This window comes from Gossypium arboreum, chromosome 1, assembly GCF_025698485.1.
Source record: "Gossypium arboreum isolate Shixiya-1 chromosome 1, ASM2569848v2, whole genome shotgun sequence".
Taxonomy (NCBI): Eukaryota; Viridiplantae; Streptophyta; class Magnoliopsida; order Malvales; family Malvaceae; genus Gossypium; species Gossypium arboreum.
In genome coordinates, this window is record NC_069070.1 from 109477465 (window position 1) to 109502325 (window position 24861).

The 24861-nt window shown below is 33.7% G+C and overlaps 1 protein-coding gene and 1 long non-coding RNA gene across 2 annotated transcripts; both read left to right on the forward strand.

Annotated features, from left to right (window-relative positions):
- Positions 1 to 3377: 3377 nt before the first annotated feature.
- Positions 3378 to 6668, forward strand: LOC108483237 (scarecrow-like transcription factor PAT1). Its single transcript, XM_017786519.2, has 2 exons — positions 3378 to 3525; positions 4587 to 6668. The coding sequence occupies exon 2, from the start codon at positions 4776 to 4778 to the stop codon at positions 6393 to 6395; it is 1620 nt and encodes a 539-aa protein (XP_017642008.1). The 5' UTR covers positions 3378 to 3525; positions 4587 to 4775; the 3' UTR covers positions 6396 to 6668.
- Positions 6669 to 22831: 16163 nt separating this feature from the next.
- Positions 22832 to 24418, forward strand: LOC128285623 (uncharacterized). The gene is made up of 3 exons (XR_008276136.1): positions 22832 to 22911; positions 23391 to 23472; positions 24161 to 24418. It is a non-coding gene; the product is annotated as an uncharacterized LOC128285623 (long non-coding RNA).
- The last annotated feature ends 443 nt before the right edge of the window (positions 24419 to 24861 follow it).

The window sequence follows — 24861 nt, forward strand, 5'->3', positions numbered from 1 at the left end:
GTTTGACAAATGGCTAAATATATGTTTGTCGTTTGAGATTTTGATATTCATTATCACAAGGAAATGAAGAAAATGACTTCCCTAAATATATATTGATTTGGACTTGAAAATCCCATTGTCATAATTAAAGGATAAAGATTGCACCATTGACTCGTGATGCCTATATTTAGGAACTATAATTTCAAACACAAATACCCTAAGGTCACTGGATATTTATGAAATTGTAGTTACACCCACACAATGTAATAGGTGAAAATTTTTAATTCCGCCTAAAATATAGCTCTAAAATTTTGTTTAAATTGACCTAAATTAAAATGTTAAATTTGAATTTAATTCAACCCGTCTGTATTAATTTTTATATAATAATAAAATTTTAAAATATAATAAATTAAATATACTAAACATGTTTCCAAACAAATTGTAAATACATTTAAAAAATTTTATTAGCAAAATTAATAGCAAAACAAAGAGTTATACAAAATTCAAATAATAACAATAAAATAGTAGCAAAAAAATTAAACTAATTGAGTCAGGCCCAAAAAAAATTATCTGAAGCTAAACCTATTTAAAAAATAAATCTTATTTTCTATCCAAATTCATTTTAAATTTATATTTTTATCTAAAACTTCACACTTTTCAAATTAATATTTACAACTTATTTATAATGAAGTCTACTCTTAATCTTGTCTTGTACTAATAGAAATAATGCGTAATATTAATTGTTCTGTCAATCAACTATTAGGAGGTAATTTATTTCCGATAACTTTCGAAATTAATAGAATTTAACATGGAGAAAAAATGAATATAAATGCATAATTGGTTAAATTTTTAATATATATATATATAAGGTTAAAATTTACTTCAAATTACTATATTCTTCACATATTTAAAATTTAATTCTTCTACTTTTATTTTCGTGAATTTAGTCTGTTTATTTTTTAAATTTTAAATTTTTGGTTCAATTGTTAATATCATTAAAGTTCTTCGTTAAAATAATTGATGTGACATTTTAAAAAAAATTATTTAATAACTATGTATAAAAAAATAACATTATAATGAAATTGAATTTAATAGAAAATTTTAATGGTATTAACAATTGAAGTTACATTTTAAATCCATAAAATAAAGAAATTAAATTGCTTGAAATAAAAGTTGAGAATTAAATTCTAAATGTATGAAAAGTACGTAGACATTCAACATTTTTTAACCTTATAAAATACAAGATTGTGACATACTCATATAAAGAGTGAAAATGTGAATAACAATTTAAAAATATATATTATAACAATTAAATATAATTTTGATTGAAATAGAAAATTAAAAATCAAAATGTTTTAGGTTGAAATACAAATAGATTCTCACAAAACACCAATTACTACTCCTAACATAGAAACACTAAATGGTTGAGATAATTTATTTGAAACAGAAAAAGTTAGTAAGCCAAGATGGTGTGATATGTTGCCATCTTCATTTTGGGATAGCTGCTAGGGGTGGTGTTCATACATAAAATTCCTAAAGGACTTTAATTTTAAAGGCCATGGGGGAGCTGCTTGCTTATGTATTAAATATTTATCACCAAACTCCCTTTTTCTCTTCCAATCCTTCTGTAGTCAAAGATTTAGTTGATATACCTCACATAAATATTTATTATTCAATGAGGTCTAAAAGTATGAGAAAAGTTAAATTCTAATATTAATTTTTATATTTTACATAAATTGTGAATTTAACTCTTATAATTTGATTTGATGTTTTTAATTCTTATATATCTTTTTAATTTTAAAGTTTTAATCTCAACCAAAAGATAATTATTTATTTATTAAGTTATGTTACATTCAAAATATGATGCGCAAACTTATTATTGCATTTATAATTTTATTTTAATTTGCTATTTTTACATGTTACTCACAAAAATAACCGTAAATGAATTTAACAAAAACAATTATTGTTTACATCAAAATTAAAATTTCAAAATTTGAAAAGTATAAAGATTAAGAATAATGTAATTGTATAACATGAGCTAAATCTAAAACTTTATGCATCGTACAAGAATAATAGTAGAACTTAATCCAACCAATTTACTTGCTAATGTATAAATCAAGATTGGAATTTTAAAATTTTAAAAATATATAAAAAGTAAAGTTAATCAAATTGAAATATAAAATTAAATCTATATTTTATAATTTATAAAGATTAATAGCAGAATTTGACGTAAAAGAAATTGACCGAGAATAGAAGTTCACGAATTGAGCTGAGTTTAAATATAATTTTAATACACTTTATATTTACTAAAATTAACTTAGTCCAAAATACGAATTTAAAATTTTATCTAAACCTACTTTTATATATATATATATATATATAACTAACTAATTCAAACCTATTTTATACCCTCCATTTTAATTTTAATTTTTATTCAAACTCTGGAAAATATTCCTGCCATCAAGAGGGGTAATGGAGAGAAAAAGAACGAGTTTTTATTGTGAATGTTACAATGGGGGCTTAAACCGTGTGGGTCCATTTTTATTGTGATTTGCATGCTGGACGGGGACTTATCCTTTTGACACTCCTCTAGCCCTGAACTTAACCAACTCTGTTTCTTTCTTCCTTTTTCCACAGTCAACTTTCAAAAGGTGTCTCCTTTCTCAGACCAAAATACCCTCTCCCCCCATTCCATCTAAACAAAAGGTTTCTTCTTTCTTCACACTTTTACTTGCACCATTCATTTTACTTACTTATCTAATGCCTCCGTTTCCCCATTGGTAATGGAAATTGTTATGATTTCAGAAACTTTTCTATAGCTACTACTTAACCAATAAACAAGAAAGTTCAAACTTTTGCAACTTCTATCTACAAAAAATGATTTTTTATTTGTTCTTCTAATCATGGATGCTTACGTTTCTTCTAACTACATATGTTTATTAATTGATTTTTCTTATAATTTGAGTAAATTATTGATTAAGTGATCCCACATAGATTAAATAAAAGAGACAAAGATCAACTGCTATTTCTCAACAGAAGACTTTGACATTTTCAGATATTGGCGTTGGGATTATATTATTTGACTATAATTTGAAGACTCCAAGCTAAAGTCTTTCGATAGACCAGTTTTTCTTTGATCAAACAAAAAGATAAGGCTAATAGGGATCAAATATGATAATAATTTAAAGTTTGGTGGAGACTCTGTTGGCTGAGAGAGGGTGTTTTTGGTCTTTTCAAATAGAGCGTAAGGAAGGAGGCAAGAGGTTGAATCTGTGGATGGGTTGGAACTTGGATGTAAAGAAATGTGTGACTCATGTCTTAGGTAAGAAAATCTGTCATTTTGTCAGTGTCATTTATGTAATTCCTATAATGAAGAATGTCATTTTTGTAATGAAGCTTTGTTATAAACTGACGGCTAATACACCTTAGGAGGTTGGGGATTGATTTTTTGTTCTTGCCACTTTGTAGTTTGAGATTCTCCTTTTGTTCTTTGAAACCCCAAACTTAGCACCAAAACTTTTAGTTTAGAAGTGGAATCAAAATAAGGTATGGGATATCAGTATTCAATCCATTTCTTTTATTACTTAAAATTAACTAGGGTCTTCGTTAAAGCTTTTTTTTCTGGTTTTGGGGGGTGATTTTGTTTTCCCAAATCACCGAGTTTCATGGTTTGTTGCTTTGTTTCTCGGTATTTATTTTTCTTCTTATATATGATGCAAATGAATGCATTTGAGGTCTGAAATGAGTTTGTTTTTTAGCTGAATTTTTAGTACCAAGTTTTCTTTGAGCTAACATGTATGTTGTTGTAAAAGGTATAATCTTTATGTTCATGCATGTTTGAAAGTAATTGTCTTTTCTTCTTTAAACCCTGCCTTTTTTATGTTCTTATCCTCGAAGTCTTCACTCTCTTGGGGAAATGTAAAACAATTTCATAGTTTCACATTAAATAATGAAAGTTTGTTTTGTTTCATTGCAGAAAAACTTCATGTTCTTTTAATTTCACTTACAACTTTTAGTTCTATGTTAGCAGCATACCGCTGGTTTGATTCTGCAAATTTTTTTTTCTTTGTTTTACTGAAAAAGCTTTAGCTGCATGAATCTATTAGATGCTTTCTGTCGTTTTAATAAGTGAGCTGCTTTTTATTTCCCTTTCAAGTTCCTATATAAACCATTTTCATGTTAATTCCTTGCTGATATTTGTTTATGAAACATATTTTACCTGAAGATTGAAATAAATATTTTTTATATATCTTGCACATCATCCTGCCTGCCTACTATTTCATTCATACAATCTTCTTTGCCAGCTATGTTACGCATGAAATCAATCTACATTTGAACTCTAGGGGCAGAAAACTTATACTGGTGCCCATTTTATGCATGGCAGACGTGTTAGGTTATTAACACATGTAGGATCTTTCCTGTTTTATGCTATGTATCGTTTGGTTGTCATCATCATTAGTCGGATTAAGAAGACTTGAACTCTTTTACTTTCCATTTGGTGCATCTTTTTTCATGTTTGATTTCTTCTGATATAAAAGAAAAGCTGGTGTTACTTGATTTTTCCATCATAAAATACAGCTAATGCCTTTTGTTGACCTTCTATTCAGAATTCATCCGGTTCTTCTCTTTGATGTGTTATTGGTGCCAAGCAGCAGTTGTTGGAAATGGTTGGGTGATTTAACTTATTCATAATAACAGTGCTATTGGTTAAATACGGAGGTACTTTATCAGAAAGGTTTTGCAGTGCTCTGTTGTTGTCTGTTGACTCGTAGGATTAAATAAAAGAAACTTCTGCAATGCAAACGTCTCAGAAACATAAAATTACAGGCAAGTGCATTGACTGGCCCGTGCAAGAGCTGGAGTCCTATTGTTGTCCTCCCAACCAGAGCTTAGAGCCATGCCAGTCAGGTTCTGATGATGGCAGCAATAGTGTGCAACATTCAATTCCTAACCTGGAGCGATACTGCACCCTTGATTCATCGTCCAGTGTGCAGAACTCTTCTTCGACAGCCAGTTTTTCACCCGATGGCAGTCCTGTTTCGCAGCAAAACTACACTTACCCATTGGACCTTCATCATTCCCCGGAAAATACATGTGCTTCACCAATAAGTGGTTCTTGTGTAATAGACAATGAAAATGACTTGGGGCTCATGATAAGACAACTGGAAACTGCTATGCTAGGTATCGATTCAGGTGATCTTGACCTTCATGCAATAGCAGCTTCTGGCAGAGCCACTGAAGTTTCCGTAGAAGCGGAGAGGTGGAAATACATGAAAGAGATGATCGCCAGAGGGGACCTGAAAGAACTGCTTTTTGCTTGTGCCAAAGCTATAGAAAGTAATGATATGTATATGGCTGACTGTTTGATTGCGCAATTACGTCAAATGGTGTCAGTTTCAGGTGAACCAATGCAACGACTAGGAGCCTACATGTTGGAAGGGCTTGTTGCGCGGTTGGCTTCTTCAGGAAGTTCTATTTACAAAGCCCTAAGATGCAAAGAGCCTGCCAGTCCTGAACTGCTTTCATACATGCACATCCTCTATGAAATCTGCCCGTATTTCAAGTTTGGCTATATGTCAGCAAACGGGGCAATTGCTGAAGCCATGAAAGAAGAAAGTAGAGTCCATATAATTGATTTTCAGATTGCCCAAGGAAGCCAATGGTTGACCCTAATCAATGCTCTTGCTGGTCGGCCCGGAGGACCTCCAAGCATCCGTATAACAGGCATTGATGACCCTACATCAGCTTTTGCCAGAGGAGGAGGACTTGAAATAGTGGGGCAGAGACTACGCAAACTTGCTGAGTCATGTAAGGTACCCTTTGAGTTCCATGCTGCCGCTATTTCTGGTACTGAGGTTCAACTTGAAAACCTTGGTATTCAACCTGGTGAAGCCATTGCTGTAAACTTTGCCATGATGCTGCATCACATGCCGGATGAAAGTGTGGACACTCAGAACCATCGGGACAGACTATTGAGGTTGGCCAAGAGTTTGTCCCCAAAGGTGGTGACGCTCGTTGAGCAAGAAGCAAATACAAATACCTCCCCCTTCATTCGCCGTTTCCTAGAGACAATGGGTTATTTTTCGTCTATCTTTGAATCGATTGATGTTAGCATGCCAAGAGAACACAAGGAGCGAATCAACGTTGAACAACACTGTCTGGCGCGGGAGATTGTCAACATTATAGCATGTGAAGGGAAAGAGAGAGTGGAACGTTATGAACTTTTTGGGAAATGGAGATCAAGGTTTATTATGGCTGGCTTTACACCCTCTCCATTAAGTCCATTTGTAAATGCTACCATCAAAACTCTGCTGCAAAGCTATTGCGATAAGTATACTCTTGAAGAGAGAGATGGCGTTCTTTATCTCGGCTGGATGGATCGAGCTATAATTGCTTCTTGTGCATGGAGATGTTAACCGAAGGATAGCTGTTATTTACATTTCATCTTTGGCATACTCAGGATTAGCACTTAATTTGATGAGAATGTCCTTTTCAGGGATGTAATGAAAACAAGTCCTTTGTACAACTAAATGTTAGTCGTAAATTCTAGTGGTTAACTGTTGCAGCTTGTATTGCATACGCGTTTTACACTTTAATGTTCAAATTGTTGGACTTATCAGCAAAACAAACTTGTTTTCTTTTCATTTCATGGAAATAAAATGGTGGTAGCTGGTTCATTTGCCTGAAAACGTTCACATTTCAGTTGAAAACTATGACAAACAAGGAAGAATAGCACAGGGATATTCCACTCTGTGGTCCCGGACGAGTCAAATCCTTCATATGCCCCATCAATTGTGTTGGGTAGCCTCCAAACATTGCCAGCAGTCACCCTGCAAACTATTACATCCTTCTTCAAATTCAACTTGAAGGAACCATACTGTAACTCACTACTTGTACTCGATTTAATCCCATTTTTCCTGGTAAGTTCCGCCTCAAATCTTGATGAATTAGGCGGCAGACTCGACGACTTGGACACTTGCTTCAGCTTTCAGCTGCAGCAGGCTAGTGCATAGAAAAGTAACAGCTCATTTCCATCTACCATGCTTGAACTTTTTGAGAACTATTGAGTTATTCACTTCTAGAACCCTTATGATCTTGCATGGTGGCTTTGAGAATAGGAGGGAAGGTTGCATGCAAAATCACATGGCATGGAACAAACAACCTCTCAACAGTGGACCACGTTGAGAGCAAAGTTAGGACCATAGCCTACGCATATATGATCGTGACTGAAGAACTGTTTTATGTAATCAAGTTTTACCACTTTTTCATGCCTTCCCTTGAAATTATTCCTAATATAAGCTCAGGTCCATTTTGCCTTCGGTTTTGGTACCTCGCCTAAACAACTGGAAAACAAATTTCATCGCTTCTTTTTTTTTTTCTATCTTCGCAGTGTGGTCTAGTAATATATAGAACTGTTTTTATACATGGTCTACATTTGTCACGGTTAATGGTAGCTACAAGCAATTAGAATCTTGTATTTCAGCTTTAAAGTGGGTTACATTGTCATGAAAGTCAAGGTCTAGGAGTGTAACGGCCTAATTTTCAGTGGTGTCGGAAATGGTGATTTGAGATCACTAAATTCGACAAATAAGATTGAATAAGATAGTAATTTAATATTTATGAGTCAAGTAAGAATTTAGAAGAATTTGTGAAATGGTGAAATTAGTGAATTAAAAGAATTTATTAGGTCAAACGGGTCAAAAATGAGGTATCGAGACCTCAAAGTTGAAAATCGAGCTATAAATATTTTTATAAATATTTATGGAGTGTCATTGAGTTAGTATTAAAGTTTCGTTAGAAAATTTTAACGCTTGGATGGCTAATTAATTGAAAAGGATTAAATTGAAAATAGCACAAAATTTGTTAAATTGTGAGTAAATAGCTTAAGTATTTAAAAGATGGATTTAAAGAGCAATTAGACCCAAAGGTTAATGGCTGGACGGTTTGGGTATGAAATAAGCAAGAAAACAATGTGAACAAGGGCAAAATTGGAAATAGATAAAAGTTAATAGTTAAATAATGATGTAATTGAAAAATCTAGACATTTTCTTCATAATTTCTCAGCCAAAACGCCATAGAAGGTCTGGAGAAAGCTGGTTTTAATATTTTTACATCATGTGAGTCTAATTCTTGCTTTTTCTTGATAATTTTATGTTTTTATGACTTTTACAATTAGGTCCACTTGTAGAATTCATTAGTTTTTGATTTTATGGGTGAAATTGGAAGTTACCCTGGATGGATAAGGAATTTTATGATGAATTATTATGAAATTTAAGTTCTAATTTCATATTAAGGTGGTTTTATTAAGTGATTTTGATAGGAAATGATATTTAGGACCTAATTGTGAAAAAGTTGTGAATTGAAGGTTGCTATTGAAATTCAGAATATAAAAGGTTTTGAAATAGTTTATAATGATAAAATAAAGTGTTAATTGAGAAAAATTAGTTCAATTGATGGGTGAATTGAGTAGGGACTAAATTGTGAAAACTGTAAATTTTGGGGTAAAAGTGCAATTTCGAAATTTGAACAGCATAAATTGTGAAGTGAAATAGAAATCAAATAAATGCTAATGAGTAGAAATATTTTATATTATAGATCAAGAATCCAAAGAAGAACGAGGAAAAGAAAAAGTTGCAGAATAGTCCCAAAATTTCAATATCTTCTACAAATTAGCCGGGTAAGTTCATATGGTTGAAATTAGATGTTTATTTGTGAATGATTGAAGTATATAATGTGTTATTATATACTGAATTTGTTGTGGGATTGTGTAGATTTTGTTAATGAAAGAATAAATGTGGAAATGCAAATTAGGAAAACGCAGGATTGAGTACGCTCGTATCGTGACGTGTGATGAATTGATTGGATAAGACCATGGTTGTTCCATGGCAAAGTGTGAAATGTAGGTATGGTATCATCCATACTGAGTTGTGAAATGTAGGTATGGTATTATCCATCTTGAAATGTGAAATGTAGGTATGGTATTATCAAATCCATCTTGAGTTAAGAAATGTAGGTATGGCATTTCCCATACCGAGTTAAAAAAAATGTAGGTAGGTATTTCAATGAGGAAAACCATACTGAGTTGTGAATCGTGGCATTGAGCAACGACGTACTCAATTTCGTAAGCCGTTTCCTAATTTGATTATAAGAAATAAAAGAGAAGTGATCCAAATGAAAGAGATTGAGTAGTTGTTCTTGTTGAGCTCAACTATGTGAATTATTATAACAATGGTTGTGAATCGCAGGAAACTTTAGTAAATGTTTTGGTATTGTTTGGAAATATTATGTTTGGTAAGCATTACTTTTAACCTATGAACTTACTAAGCTTCAATAAGCTTACTTGTGTGTGTTTAATATTTTTATGTAGATTGACTTGAAGTGAAGTGGGTAGATCGGATCAACACAACAAAGCACACTATCCAGATCAATTCGGTAGCTTTTGTTTTATGTTTGAAGATTTATATGGCATGTATAGAGTTTGAATGAATTGAAGTAAAGATGTTATAAACTAGTTAACAATATTTGTACTAAAATAGTTTTCGGTAAGTAGCAGTAGTTTGACTTTGAAAATCACTAAAATAGTAGAAATGGAATTAAATAATGAATAAATTATGGAATCGAATCTCGATGAGTCTATTTTCATATGGAAGAAGCAAAACAGGTATATGAGCTATATTTTATGAGATGTTTAAATTTTTGTGAAACAGGGCCAGAGCAATTTCTGGATCCCCTGTTCTGACTTTGGAAATTCACCATAAATTTTACAAAGATAATTAGAAGTCATACTTTATATGTACAGATTCCTTATTGAGTCTAGTTTTATTAGAGACAAACGGCATAGTCATTGAAGCTCTGTACAGAGAGATATCTGATTCGTAATACACAAAGGTCAGAGTAGTCAAACCCTGAAACAGGGGAGATTTTAAATAATAAACTGTACTAATTGACTTGACCAAAAATTCTAGAAAAAAATTGGTAAGTAGATATATGAGTATAAATTCAGAGAAAATTTACGGATTTGGATTTCGAGTTTTATAACTCGAGATATGAATTATTTAGCAACTATGACACAGTTGGACAGCTTGTCTGGAAAGTGTGATATAAATTGTTTGAATTTGTTTAAGTGCTCAAATAAGTTTAGTAATGCCTCGTGCTCGACTCCGGCGATGGTCTCGGGTAAAGGGGGCGTTACATTTATTGGTATCAGAGCCTGGTTTAGTCGATTCTCGGAACGAATTTGATGTGTAAAGTGTTTAAAAATACATGCCATATAAATCTGTGATAGTGTGATGTGAATGATCCGATCTAATTACTAATTTTGTTATAGATTGTAAAGATGTCGATAGACCCGATGGTGCTAGTCGGAAGAGGAAGTTAATAGTAGAATACAGACTTCGAGCGAGGAACAAGTGGTAATGTCCGATTTCTTTGATGAGAGAGGAAGAACTTAAAAATATGATTTACGGATTAATGAATCGGTGGTATCATGAAACAATACAAGGAAGAAGTCAGCACAACAACCTCCTCCTCCCCTCTTGTACCACCGTTACAACCCGGTTGCTCCTCCTTTAATAGATGAATCTAGCAAAAGAACACCAATTGAAAAACTCGAAAGTTTGGAGTGAAGAATTTCGAGGAGATCGGACGATGATCCGGTTAAAGCGAGTATTAGTTAAAGAGTTTGAGAGAGTTTTAAACAGATGATGTGTTCTCCGGAGGACTATTTGGGATGTGCGTTCGCTATTGAAAGAAGAAGCGTATAATTGGTGGGAAACCATTGAGGCAGTGGTACCTGCAGATAAACTTACCTGGGAATTCTTCCAAAACGAATTTAAGAAGAAGTATGTGGGAAAGAGATATTTAGATAAGAAGAAGAGAGAATTTCTTGATCTTCGACAAGGGAATAAAACAGTGGCCGAATATGAAAGAGAATTTGTGTATCTCAGTAGATATGCTCGGGATGTTGTACCGACAGAGGAAGAAATGTGCATTAGATTTGAAGAAGGGCTTAATGATGAAATCAGAATGATGATTGGAGGTACAGAGATTCGGGAATTTGTGATTCTGTCTGATCGAGCTCAAAAGATGGAAGAAGTGTATAACAGAAAGATGCAAAGAGAAAGAAGAGGTAAAGAGGTATACAAAAGAAGTTTCTCTAGACCAACTTCGACTTTTTCGGCCAAAAAGTTCAGAAATGATTCTGGTCGACCTGTTATAATCCCGGAACGATCGAATAACAAGAAACGACTCAACAAGATGTCGGAATAACTAAGAAACCAGCAGCTAGTGTTAGTAGTGTGCAAAATATTCGAGACTTAGATGTAAAATTGTGGTAGATTTCATATTGGTGAGTGTTGGGGAAGAGCCGAGCTTGCTATAAATGTGGTGGAACTGATCATTTTATTCGGACTGTCCTCAATTATTAAAGAAGATAGAGAACAAGGGAGAAGCAAGCAAATACTCCTCGAAAGGTAAACGTTCAGTCAAAGTAGTGCTACTGGGACTGTTCATTCGGGAACGAGAGATACTGCAGCCCGATCAGATACAAGAGTACCTGCACGTACATATGCTATCCGGGCAAGGGAAGAAGCTTCTACTTCAGATGTGATAGCTGGTAATTTCTATCTTTTTGATGATTCTGTATGCTTTAATTGATCCCGGATCTACACATTCATATATTTGCACCGCATTAGTGTCGAAAAAAAATGACTGTTGAGTCCATCGACCTTGAATTGCAAGTCACTAATCCACTAGGGCAAAGTGTGTTGGTTAATTTAATATGTCGGAATTGTCCATTGAAAATACAAGGTGTGAATTCTCTGCGATTTAATGTTGTTACCTTTCCGAGAATTTGATGTTATTCTTGGAATGGATTGGTTGATTGAACACGATGCCATAGTGAATTGTAGAGAAAAACGGATTGATTTAAAATGTCAGACAAGGGAAATAGTTTCAGCTGAGTTTGGGGATAAAAAGAATGATGTCAGGATTATTTCAGCCTTTACAGCTCGAAAATTGATTCGGAAAGGTAATAAAGCATTTCTAGCTTATATTCTTGATACTCGGGGTTCTGAATTGAAGATGGAACAATTGTCAGTTGTTAATGAGTTTACTGATGTGTTTCCTGAGGAATTACCTGGTTTACCCCCGGATCGTGAGGTTGAATTCACAATTGATGTAATTCCGTGTACAGCTCCAATATCAATAACACCGTATAGAATGGCACCAGCTGAGTTAAAAGAGTTGAAGACACAGTTGCAAGAGTTATTGGATAAAGGGTTCATCGATCGAGTACATCACCTTGGGGCACTTTGTCTTATTTGTGAAAAAGAAAGATGGTTCGTTGCGATTGTGTATTGATTACAGGCAGTTGAATAAGGTAACAATTAAGAATAAATATCCATTACCTCGTATCGATGATTTGTTTGATCAACTGAAAGGTGCTGCAGTGTTCTCAAAAATAGACCTTAGATCTAGGTATTATCAGCTGAAGGTTAAAGAGTGTGATGTGCCAAAGACTGCTTTTCGAACTCGGTATGGTCACTACGAATTTTTGGTAATGCCTTTTGGTTTAACGAATGCCCCTACTGCATTTATGGATTTAATGAATCAAATTTTTCAGTCTTATTTGGATAGATTTGTGGTGGTATTTATTGATGACATATTGGTCTATTCAAAGACGAATCCGAACATGCACAAAGACTTGAGAATTGTACTACGACTTTGAGAGAAAAAGCAGTTATATGCGAAATTTAGTAAATGTGAGTTTTGGCTTCATGAGGTTGGATTTCGGGTCATATTATATCATTGAAGGAATTCGTGTGGATCCAAGTAAAGTTTCGGCGAGAGTGAATTGGAAAACACCAAGAATGTAATCGAAGTGCGAAGTTTTCGGGATTAGCAGGATACTATCGCCGTTTTGTAAAGAATTTTTCCATGATTGCTTCACCAATGACTCGTTTATTACGTAAGAATGTTGAGTTTATGTGGTCGATGAATGTCGTGAGCTTTGATCGATTAAAGAAAATGTTATGAAGCTCCAGTCTTAACTCAACCGTAATCGTATACCGTATGTTGTGTACAATGATGCATCTTTAAGTGGTTTGGGTTGTGTGTTAATGCAATGGGAAAGGTAGTGGCTTATGCTTCACGGCAATTAAAACCACATGAAAAGAATTACCCTACACATGATCTTGAGTTAATGCAATTGTTTTTGCCTTAAAATTTGGAGACACTATTTATATGGTGAGAAGTGTTATATGTATACGGATCACAAAAGTTTGAAATACTTAATGACTCGAAGGAACCGAACTTAAGACAGAGACGGTGGTTAGAGTTCTTTGAAAGACTATGATTTGGTTATTGACTATCATCCGGGAAAGCTAATGTAGTTCTTGATGCTTGAGTCGAAAGTCATTCTTGTTTGCACTTCGCAATGAATGCTCATTTGGCTCTTAATGAAGAAGGTGTTGTATTAGTAGAATTGAAGGTAAAACCAATGTTTCTTCAACAAATTCGAAGCTGCAGAATGAAGATCCAAAATTAGTCTTTGAAACGACAAATGGTTCGGGATAATTTAGATTCGAGTTCAAGATTGATGATGAAGGTATATTGCGCTATCATAATAGGATTTGTGTTCCCAATAATTCGATTTAAAGAATGATATTCTTTCCAAGCACATAATAGTATGTATTCTATTCATCCGGTAGTACAAAATGTATGGTGATCTGAAAAAGACATATTAGTGGCTCGGTATGAAAAGAGAAATTTTAATTTATTGCAAAATGTTTGATTTGCCGCAAGTTAAAGCAGAGCATCAAGTGCCAACGGGTTTATTACAACCCATTATGATTCCCGAATGGAAGTGGGAGCATATTTCAATGGATTTTGTGTCGATTGCTGTGACTCGAGAAAGAAAGATTCGATATGGGTGATTGTTGATAGATTGACAAAGTCAAGACACTTTATTCCAATGAATAGATTTTTCACTTAATAAGTTAGCGAATTGTATGTGTCGAGATTGTGAGACTACATGGAGTTCCAATATCTATCATTTCGCATCGGATCCGAGGTTTACTTCAAGATTTTGGAATAAATTGCAAGAAGTCTTAGGCACAGATTGAATTTTAGTACAAGATTTCATCCTCAAACAGATGGACAATCGAGCGAGTGATTCAAATTTTAGAAGATATGTTAAGATGTTGTATACTCGAGTTTGGTGACAGTTGGGAAAGGTATTTACCGTTATGAGTTTGCTTACAACAATAGCTATCGGTCTAGTATAAAATGACACCATTTGAGGCTCTTTATGGTAGAAAATGCAAGACTCCATTGTGTTGGTCTGAATTGAGTGAATCAAAAATAGTTGGGGTTGATTTGATTCGAGAAACCAAGAGAAAGTCCGGATTATTCGAGATAGTCTAAAAGTCGCCTGGATCGTCGTAAGTCATATCTGATTTAAAACGAAGAGACATAGAATATGCAATGGGTGATCGAGTATTTTAAAAGTTTCACCATGGAAAAGGGTGTTACGATTTGGTAAAAGGGAAAATTAAGTCCGAGATTCATAGGCCATATGAAATTGTGGAAAGGGTTGGTCCTGTGGCTTATCGTTTGGCTTTACCTCCTAACTTGAGAAGATTCATAATGTGTTTCATGTGTCTATGCTAAGGCAAGTATAGGTCAGATCCTTCACACGTAATTCCCATACATCGAAATTGAGCTTCAACCAGATATGACTTATTCGGAAGAACCGGTGAAGATTTTGGCTCGTGAAGTTAAGGAATTGCGAACAAAAGAGTACCATTGGTTAAAGTATTATGGCATCGACATGGTATGGAGGAGGCAACCTGGGAAACAGAGGAGTCAATAAGATCACAAGATCCAAATCTATTTTCAGTAACAAATTTCGAGGACGAAATTTTTAAAGGGGAGAGTTGTAACTACTAATTTTCAAGTGGTGTCGGAAATGGTGATTTGAGATCACTAAATTCGACAAATAAGATTGAACAAGATAGTAATTTAATATTTATGAGTCAAGTAAGAATTTAGAAGAATTTGTGAAATGGTGAAATTAGTGAATTAAAAGAATTTATTAGGTCAAACGGGTCAAAAATGAGGTATCGAGACCTCAAAGTTGAAAATCGAGCTATAAATATTTTTATAAATATTTATGGAGTGTCATTGAGTTAGTATTAAAGTTTCAGTTAGAAAATTTTAACGCTTGGATGGCTAATTAATTGAAAAGGATTAAATTGAAAATAGCACAAAATTTGTTAAATTGTGAGTAAATAGCTTAAGTATTTAAAAGATGGATTTAAAGAGCAATTAGACCCAAAGGTTAATGGCTGGACGGTTTGGGTATGAAATAAGCAAGAAAACAATGTGAACAAGGGCAAAATTGGAAATAGATAAAAGTTAATAGTTAAATAATGATGTAATTGAAAATCTAGACATTTTCTTCATAATTTCTCAGCCAAAACGCCATAGAAGGTCTGGAGAAAGCTGGTTTTAATATTTTTACATCATGTGAGTCTAATTCTTGCTTTTTCTTGATAATTTTATGTTTTTATGACTTTTACAATTAGGTCCACTTGTAGAATTCATTAGTTTTTGATTTTATGGGTGAAATTGGAAGTTACCCTGGATGGATAAGGAATTTTATGATGAATTATTATGAAATTTAAGTTCTAATTTCATATTAAGGTGGTTTTATTAAGTGATTTTGATAGGAAATGATATTTAGGACCTAATTGTGAAAAAGTTGTGAATTGAAGGTTGCTATTGAAATTCAGAATATAAAAGGTTTTGAAATAGTTTATAATGATAAAATAAAGTGTTAATTGAGAAAAATTAGTTCAATTGATGGGTGAATTGAGTAGGGACTAAATTGTGAAAACTGTAAATTTTGGGGTAAAAGTGCAATTTCGAAATTTGAACAGCATAAATTGTGAAGTGAAATAGAAATCAAATAAATGCTAATGAGTAGAAATATTTTATATTATAGATCAAGAATCCAAAGAAGAACGAGGAAAAGAAAAGTTGCGAATAGTCCCAAAATTTCAATATCTTCTACAAATTAGCCGGGTAAGTTCATATGGTTGAAATTAGATGTTTATTTGTGAATGATTGAAGTATATAATGTGTTATTATATACTAATTTGTTGTGGGATTGTGTAGATTTTGTTAATGAAAGAATAAATGTGGAAATGCAAATTAGGAAAACGCAGGATTGAGTAACGTTAGTATCGTGACGTGTGATGAATTGATTGGATAAGACCATGGTTGTTCCATGGCAAAGTGTGAAATGTAGGTATGGTATCATCCATACTGAGTTGTGAAATGTAGGTATGGTATTATCCATACTGAAATGTGAAATGTAGGTATGGTATTATCAAATCCATCTTGAGTTAAGAAATGTAGGTATGGCATTTCCCATACCGAGTTAAAAAAAATGTAGGTAGGTATTTCAATGAGGAAAACCATACTGAGTTGTGAATCGTGGCATTGAGCAACGACGTACTCAATTTCGTAAGCCGTTTCCTAATTTGATTATAAGAAATAAAAGAGAAGTGATCCAAATGAAAGAGATTGAGTAGTTGTTCTTGTTGAGCTCAACTATGTGAATTATTATAACAATGGTTGTGAATCGCAGGAAACTTTAGTAAATGTTTTGGTATTGTTTGGAAATATTATGTTTGGTAAGCATTACTTTTAACCTATGAACTTACTAAGCTTCAATAAGCTTACTTGTGTGTGTTTAATATTTTTATGTAGATTGACTTGAAGTGAAGTGGGTAGATCGGATCAACACAACAAAGCACACTATCCAGATCAATTCGGTAGCTTTTGTTTTATGTTTGAAGATTTATATGGCATGTATAGAGTTTGAATGAATTGAAGTAAAGATGTTATAAACTAGTTAACAATATTTGTACTAAAATAGTTTTCGGTAAGTAGCAGTAGTTTGACTTTGAAAAATCACTAAAAATAGTAGAAATGGAATTAAATAATGAATAAATTATGGAATCGAATCTCGATGAGTCTATTTTCATATGGAAGAAGCAAAACAGGTATATGAGCTATATTTTATGAGATGTTTAAATTTTTGTGAAACAGGGCCAGAGCAATTTCTGGATCCCCTGTTCTGACTTTGGAAATTCACCATAAATTTTACAAAGATAATTAGAAGTCATACTTTATATGTACAGATTCCTTATTTAGTCTAGTTTTATTAGAGACAAACGGCATAGTCATTGAAGCTCTGTACAGAGAGATATCTGATTCGTAATACACAAAGGTCAGAGTAGTCAAACCCTGAAACAGGGAGATTTTAAATAATAAACTGTACTAATTGACTTGACCAAAAATTCTAGAAAAAAATTGGTAAGTAGATATATGAGTATAAATTCAGAGAAAATTTACGGATTTGGATTTCGAGTTTTATAACTCGAGATATGAATTATTTAGCAACTATGACACAGTTGGACAGCTTGTCTGGAAAGTGTGATATAAATTGTTTGAATTTGTTTAAGTGCTCAAATAAGTTTAGTAATGCCTCGTGCTCGACTCGCGATGGTCTCGGGTAAAGGGGCGTTACATTTATTGGTATCGAGCCTGGTTTAGTCGATTCTCGAACGAATTTGATGTGTAAAGTGTTTAAAAATACATGCCATATAAATCGTGATAGTGTGATGTGAATGATCCGATCTAATTACTAATTTTGTTATAGATTGTAAAGATGTCGATAGACCCGATGGTGCTAGTCGGAAGAGGAAGTTAATAGTAGAATATGACTTCGAGCAGGGAACAAGTGGTAATGTCCTGATTTCTTTGATGAGAGAGGAAGAACTTAAAAATATGATTTACGGATTAATGAATCAGTGGTATCATGAAACAATACAAGGAAGAAGTCAGGCACAACAACCTCCTCCTCCCCCTACTGTACCACCAGTTACAACCCCGGTTGCTCCTCCTTTAATAGATGAATCTAGCAAAAGAACACCAATTGAAAAACTCAGAAAGTTTGGAGCTGAAGAATTTCGAGGGAGATCGGACGATAATCCGGTTAAAGCAGAGTATTAGTTAAAGAGTTTGGAGAGAGTTTTTAAACAGATGATGTGTTCTCCGGAGGACTATTTGGGATGTGCAGTTTCGCTATTGAAAGAAGAAGCGTATAATTGGTGGGAAACCATTGAGGCAGTGGTACCTGCAGATAAACTTACCTGGGAATTCTTCCAAAACGAATTTAAGAAGAAGTATGTGGGAAAGAGATATTTAGATAAGAAGAAGAGAGAATTTCTTGATCTTCGACAAGGGAATAAAACAGTGGCCGAATATGAAAGAGAATTTGTGTATCTCAAGAGATATGCTCGGGATGTTGTATCGACAGAGGAAGAAATGTGCATTAGATTTGAAGAAGGGCTTAATGATGAAATCGAATGATGATTGGAGGTACAGAGATTCGGAATTTGTGATTCTGTCTGATCGAGCTCAAAAGATGGAAGAAGTGTATAACGAAAGATGCAAAGAGAAAGAAGAGGTAAAGAGGTATACAAAAGAAGTTTCTCTAGACCAACTTCGACTTTTTGGCCAAAAGTTCAGAAATGATTCGTCGACTGTTATAATCCCGAACGATCGAATAACAAGAAACGACTCAACAAGATGTCGGAATAACTAAGAAACCAGCAGCTAGTGTTAGTAGTGTGCAAAATATTCCGAGACTTAGATGTAAAAATTGTGGTAGATTTCATATTGGTGAGTGTTGGGGAAGAGCCGGAGCTTGCTATAAATGTGGTGGAACTGATCATTTTATTCGGACTGTCCTCAATTATTAAAAGAAGATAGAGAACAAGGGAGAAGCAAGCAAATACTCCTCGAAAGGTAAACGTTCAGTCAAAGTAGTGCTCTGGACTGTTCATTCGAACGAGAGATATACTGACCGATCGAGACAAGAGTACCTGCACGTACATATGCTATCCGGCAAGGGAAGAAGCTTCTACTCCAGATGTGATAGCTGGTAATTTCTATCTTTTTGATGATTCTGTGTATGCTTTAATTGATCCTGGATCTACACATTCATATATTTGCACCGCATTAGTGTCGAAAAAAAATGACCGTTGAGTCCATCGACCTTGAATTGCAAGTCACTAATCCACTAGGGCAAAGTGTGTTGGTTAATTTAATATGTCGGAATTGTCCCTTTGAAAATACAAGGTCGTGAATTCTCTCGCGATTTAATGTTGTTACCTTCCGAGAATTTGATGTTATTCTTGGAATGGATTGGTTGATTGAACACGATGCCATAGTGAATTGTAGAGAAAACGGATTGATTTAAAATGTCGACAAGGAAATAGTTTCATTGAGTTTGGGGATAAAAAGAATGATGTCGGATTATTTCATTTCTTTCGAAAATTGATTCGGAAAGGTAATAAAGCATTTCTAGCTTATATTCTTGATACTGGGTTCGAATTGAAGATGGAACAATTGTCGATTGTTAATGAGTTTATGATGTGTTTCGAGGAATTACCGGTTTACCCCGGATCGTGAGGTTGAATTCACAATTGATGTAATTAAGATGCAGCCCAATATCAATAACACCGTATAGAATGGCACCAGTGAGTTAAAAGAGTTGAAGACACGTTGCAAGAGTTATTGGATAAAGGGTTCATCGATCGAGTACATCACCTTGGGGCGCTTTTGTCTTATTTGTGAAAAAGAAAGATGGTTCGTTGCGATTGTGTATTGATTACGAGCGGTTGAATAAGGTAACAATTAAAATAAATATCCATTACCTCAGATCGATGATTTGTTTGATCAACGAAAGGTGCTGCAGTTGTTCTCAAAAATAGACCTTAGATCCGGGTATTATCACCGAAGGTTAAAGAGTGTGATGTGCCAAAGCGCTTTTCGAACTCGGTATGGTCACTACGAATTTTTGGTAATGCCTTTTGGTTTAACGAATGCCCTGCTGCATTTATGGATTTAATGAATCGAATTTTTCAGTCTTATTTGGATAGATTTGTGGTGGTATTTATTGATGACATATTGGTCTATTCAAAGACAGAATCCGAACATGCACAGCACTTGAGAATTGTACTACAGACTTTGAGAGAAAAACAGTTATATGCGAAATTTAGTAAATGTGAGTTTTGGCTTCATGAGGTTGGATTTCTGGGTCATATTATATCAGCTGAAGGAATTCGTGTGGATCCAAGTAAAGTTTGGCAGAGTGAATTGGAAAACACCGAAGAATGTAACTGAAGTGCGAAGTTTTCTGGGATTAGCAGGATACTATCGCCGTTTTGTAAAGAATTTTTCCATGATTGCTTCACCAATGACTCGTTTATTACAGAAGAATGTTGAGTTTATGTGGTCTGATGAATGTCAGCAGAGCTTTGATCAGTTAAAGAAAATGTTAACAGAAGCTCCAGTCTTAACTCAACCAGAATCAGGTATACCGTATGTTGTGTACAGTGATGCATCTTTAAGTGGTTTGGGTTGTGTGTTAATGCAATCGGAAAGGTAGTGGCTTATGCTTCACGGCAATTAAAACCACATGAAAAGAATTACCCTACACATGATCTTGAGTTAGCTGCAATTGTTTTTGCCTTAAAAATTTGGAGACACTATTTATATGGTGAGAAGTGTTATATGTATACGGATCACAAAAGTTTGAAATACTTAATGACTCGTATGAACCGAACTTAAGACAGAGACGGTGGTTAGAGTTCTTTGAAAGACTATGATTTGGTTATTGACTATCATCCAGGAAAGCTAATGTAGTTCTTGATGCATCGAGTCGAAAGTCATTCTTGTTTGCACTTCGCAATGAATGCTCATTTGGCTCTTAATGAAGAAGGTGTTGTATTAGTAGAATTGAAGGTAAAACCAATGTTTCTTCAACAAATTCGAAGCTGCAGAATGAAGATCCAAAATTAGTCTTTGAAACGACAAATGGTTCGGGATAATTTAGATTCGAGTTCAAGATTGATGATGAAGGTATATTGCGCTATCATAATAGGATTTGTGTTCCCAATAATTCGATTTAAAGAATGATATTCTTTCCGAAGCACATAATAGTATGTATTCTATTCATCCGGTAGTACAAAAATGTATGGTGATCTGAAAAAGACATATTGGTGGCCGGTATGAAAAGAGAAATTTAATTTATTGCAAAATGTTTGATTTGCCGCAAGTTAAAGCAGAGCATCAAGTGCCAACGGGTTTATTACAACCCATTATGATTCCTGAATGGAAGTGGGAGCATATTTCAATGGATTTTGTGTCGATTGCTGTGACTCGAGAAAGAAAGATTCGATATGGGTGATTGTTGATAGATTGACAAAGTCAAGACACTTTATTCCAAATGAATAGATTTTTCACTTAATAAGTTAGCGAATTGTATGTGTCGAGATTGTGAGACTACATGGAGTTCCAATATCTATCATTTCGCATCGGATCCGAGGTTTACTTCAAGATTTTGGAATAAATTGCAAGAAGTCTTAGGCACCAGATTGAATTTTAGTACAAAGATTTCATCCTCAAACAGATGGACAATCGGAGCGAGTGATTCAAATTTTAGAAGATATGTTAAGATGTTGTATACTCGAGTTTGGTGACAGTTGGGAAAGGTATTTACCGTTGGCTGAGTTTGCTTACAACAATAGCTATCAGTCTAGTATAAAAATGACACCATTTGAGGCTCTTTATGGTAGAAAATGCAAGACTCCATTGTGTTGGTCTGAATTGAGTGAATCAAAAATAGTTGGGGTTGATTTGATTCGAGAAACCAAGAGAAAGTCCGGATTATTCGAGATAGTCTAAAAGTCGCTCGGATCGTCGTAAGTCATATGCAGATTTAAAACGAAGAGACATAGAATATGCAATGGGTGATCGAGTATTTTTAAAAGTTTCACCATGGAAAAGGGTGTTACGATTTGGTAAAAAGGGAAAATTAAGTCCGAGATTCATAGGGCCATATGAAATTGTGGAAAGGGTTGGTCCTGTGGCTTATCGTTTGGCTTTACCTCCTAACTTGAGAAGATTCATAATGTGTTTCATGTGTCTATGCTAAGGCAAGTATAGGTCAGATCCTTCACACGTAATTCCCCATACCGAAATTGAGCTTCAACCAGATATGACTTATTCAAGAACCAAGTGAAGATTTTGGCTCGTGAAGTTAAGGAATTATGAACAAAAGAGTACCATTGGTTAAAGTATTATGGCATCGACATGGTATGGAGGAGGCAACCTGGGAAACAGAGGAGTCAATAAGATCACAAGATCCAAATCTATTTTCAGTAACAAATTTCGAGGACGAAATTTTTAAAGGGGAGAGTTGTAACTACTAATTTTCATTGGTGTCGGAAATGGTGATTTGAGATCACTAAATTCGACAAATAAGATTGAACAAGATAGTAATTTAATATTTATGAGTCAAGTAAGAATTTAGAAGAATTTGTGAAATGGTGAAATTAGTGAATTAAAAGAATTTATTAGGTCAAACGGGTCAAAAATGAGGTATCGAGACCTCAAAGTTGAAAATCGAGCTATAAATATTTTTATAAATATTTATGGAGTGTCATTGAGTTAGTATTAAAGTTTCGTTAAAAAATTTTAACGCTTGGATGGCTAATTAATTGAAAAGGATTAAATTGAAAATAGCACAAAATTTGTTAAATTGTGAGTAAATAGCTTAAGTATTTAAAAGATGGATTTAAAGAGCAATTAGACCCAAAGGTTAATGGCTGGACGGTTTGGGTATGAAATAAGCAAGAAAACAATGTGAACAAGGGGCAAAATTGGAAATAGATAAAAGTTAATAGTTAAATAATGATGTAATTGAAAAATCTAGACATTTTCTTCATAATTTCTCAGCCAAAACGCCATAGAAGGTCTGGAGAAAGCTGGTTTTTAATATTTTTACATCATGTGAGTCTAATTCTTGCTTTTTCTTGATAATTTTTATGTTTTTATGACTTTTACAATTAGGTCCACTTGTAGAATTCATTAGTTTTTGATTTTATGGGTGAAATTGGAAGTTACCCTGGATGGATAAGGGAATTTTATGATGAATTATTATGAAATTTAAGTTCTAATTTCATATTAAGGTGGTTTTATTAAGTGATTTTGATAGGAAATGATATTTAGGACCTAATTGTGAAAAAGTTGTGAATTGAAGGTTGCTATTGAAATTCAGAATATAAAAGGTTTTGAAATAGTTTATAATGATAAAATAAAGTGTTAATTGAGAAAATTAGTTCAATTGATGGGTGAATTGAGTAGGGACTAAATTGTGAAAACTGTAAATTTTGGGGTAAAAGTGCAATTTCGAAATTTGAACAGCATAAATTGTGAAGTGAAATAGAAATCAAATAAATGCTAATGAGTAGAAATATTTTATATTATAGATCAAGAATCCAAAGAAGAACGAGGAAAAGAAAAAGTTGCGGAATAGTCCCAAAATTTCAATATCTTCTACAAATTAGCCGGGTAAGTTCATATGGTTGAAATTAGATGTTTATTTGTGAATGATTGAAGTATATAATGTGTTATTATATACGAATTTGTTGTGGGATTGTGTAGATTTTGTTAATGAAAGAATAAATGTGGAAATGCAAATTAGGAAAACGCAGGATTGAGTACGTTCGTATCGTGACGTGTGATGAATTGACGGATAAGACCATGGTTGTTCCATGGCAAAGTGTGAAATGTAGGTATGGTATCATCCATACTGAGTTGTGAAATGTAGGTATGGTATTATCCATACTGAGCTGTGAAATGTAGGTATGGTATTATCAAATCCATCTTGAAGTTAAGAAATGTAGGTATGGCATTTCCCATACCGAAGTTAAAAAATGTAGGTATGGTATTTCAATGAGGAAAACCATACTGAGTTGTGAATCGTGGCATTGAGCAACGACGTACTCAATTTCGTAAGCCGTTTCCTAATTTGATTATAAGAAATAAAAGAGAAGTGATCCAAATGAAAGAGATTGAGTAGTTGTTACTGTTGAGCTCAACTATGTGAATTATTATAACAATGGTTGTGAATCGCAGGAAACTTTAGTAAATGTTTTGGTATTGTTTGGAAATATTATGTTTGGTAAGCATTACTTTTAACCTATGAACTTACTAAGCTTCAATAAGCTTACTTGTGTGTGTTTAATATTTTATGTAGATTGACTTGAAGTGAAGTGGGTAGATCGGATCAACACAACAAAGCACACTATCCAGATCAATTCCGGTAGCTTTTGTTTTATGTTTGAAGATTTATATGGCATGTATAGAGTTTGAATGAATTGAAGTAAAGATGTTATAAACTAGTTAACAATATTTGTACTAAAATAGTTTTCGGTAAGTAGCAGTAGTTTGACTTTGAAAAATCACTAAAAATAGTAGAAATGGAATTAAATAATGAATAAATTATGGAATCGAATCTCGATGAGTCTATTTTCATATGGAAGAAGCAAAACAGGTATATGAGCTATATTTTATGAGATGTTTAAATTTTTGTGAAACAGGGCCAGAGCAATTTCTGGATCCCCTGTTCTGACTTTGGAAATTCACCATAAATTTTACAAAGATAATTAGAAGTCATACTTTATATGTACAGATTCCTTATTGAGTCTAGTTTTATTAGAGACAAACGGCATAGTCATTGAAGCTCTGTACAGAGAGATATCTGATTCGTAATACACAAAGGTCAGAGTAGTCAAACCCTGAAACAGGGGAGATTTTAAATAATAAACTGTACTAATTGACTTGACCAAAAATTCTAGAAAAAAATTGGTAAGTAGATATATGAGTATAAATTCAGAGAAAATTTACGGATTTGGATTTCGAGTTTTATAACTCGAGATATGAATTATTTAGCAACTA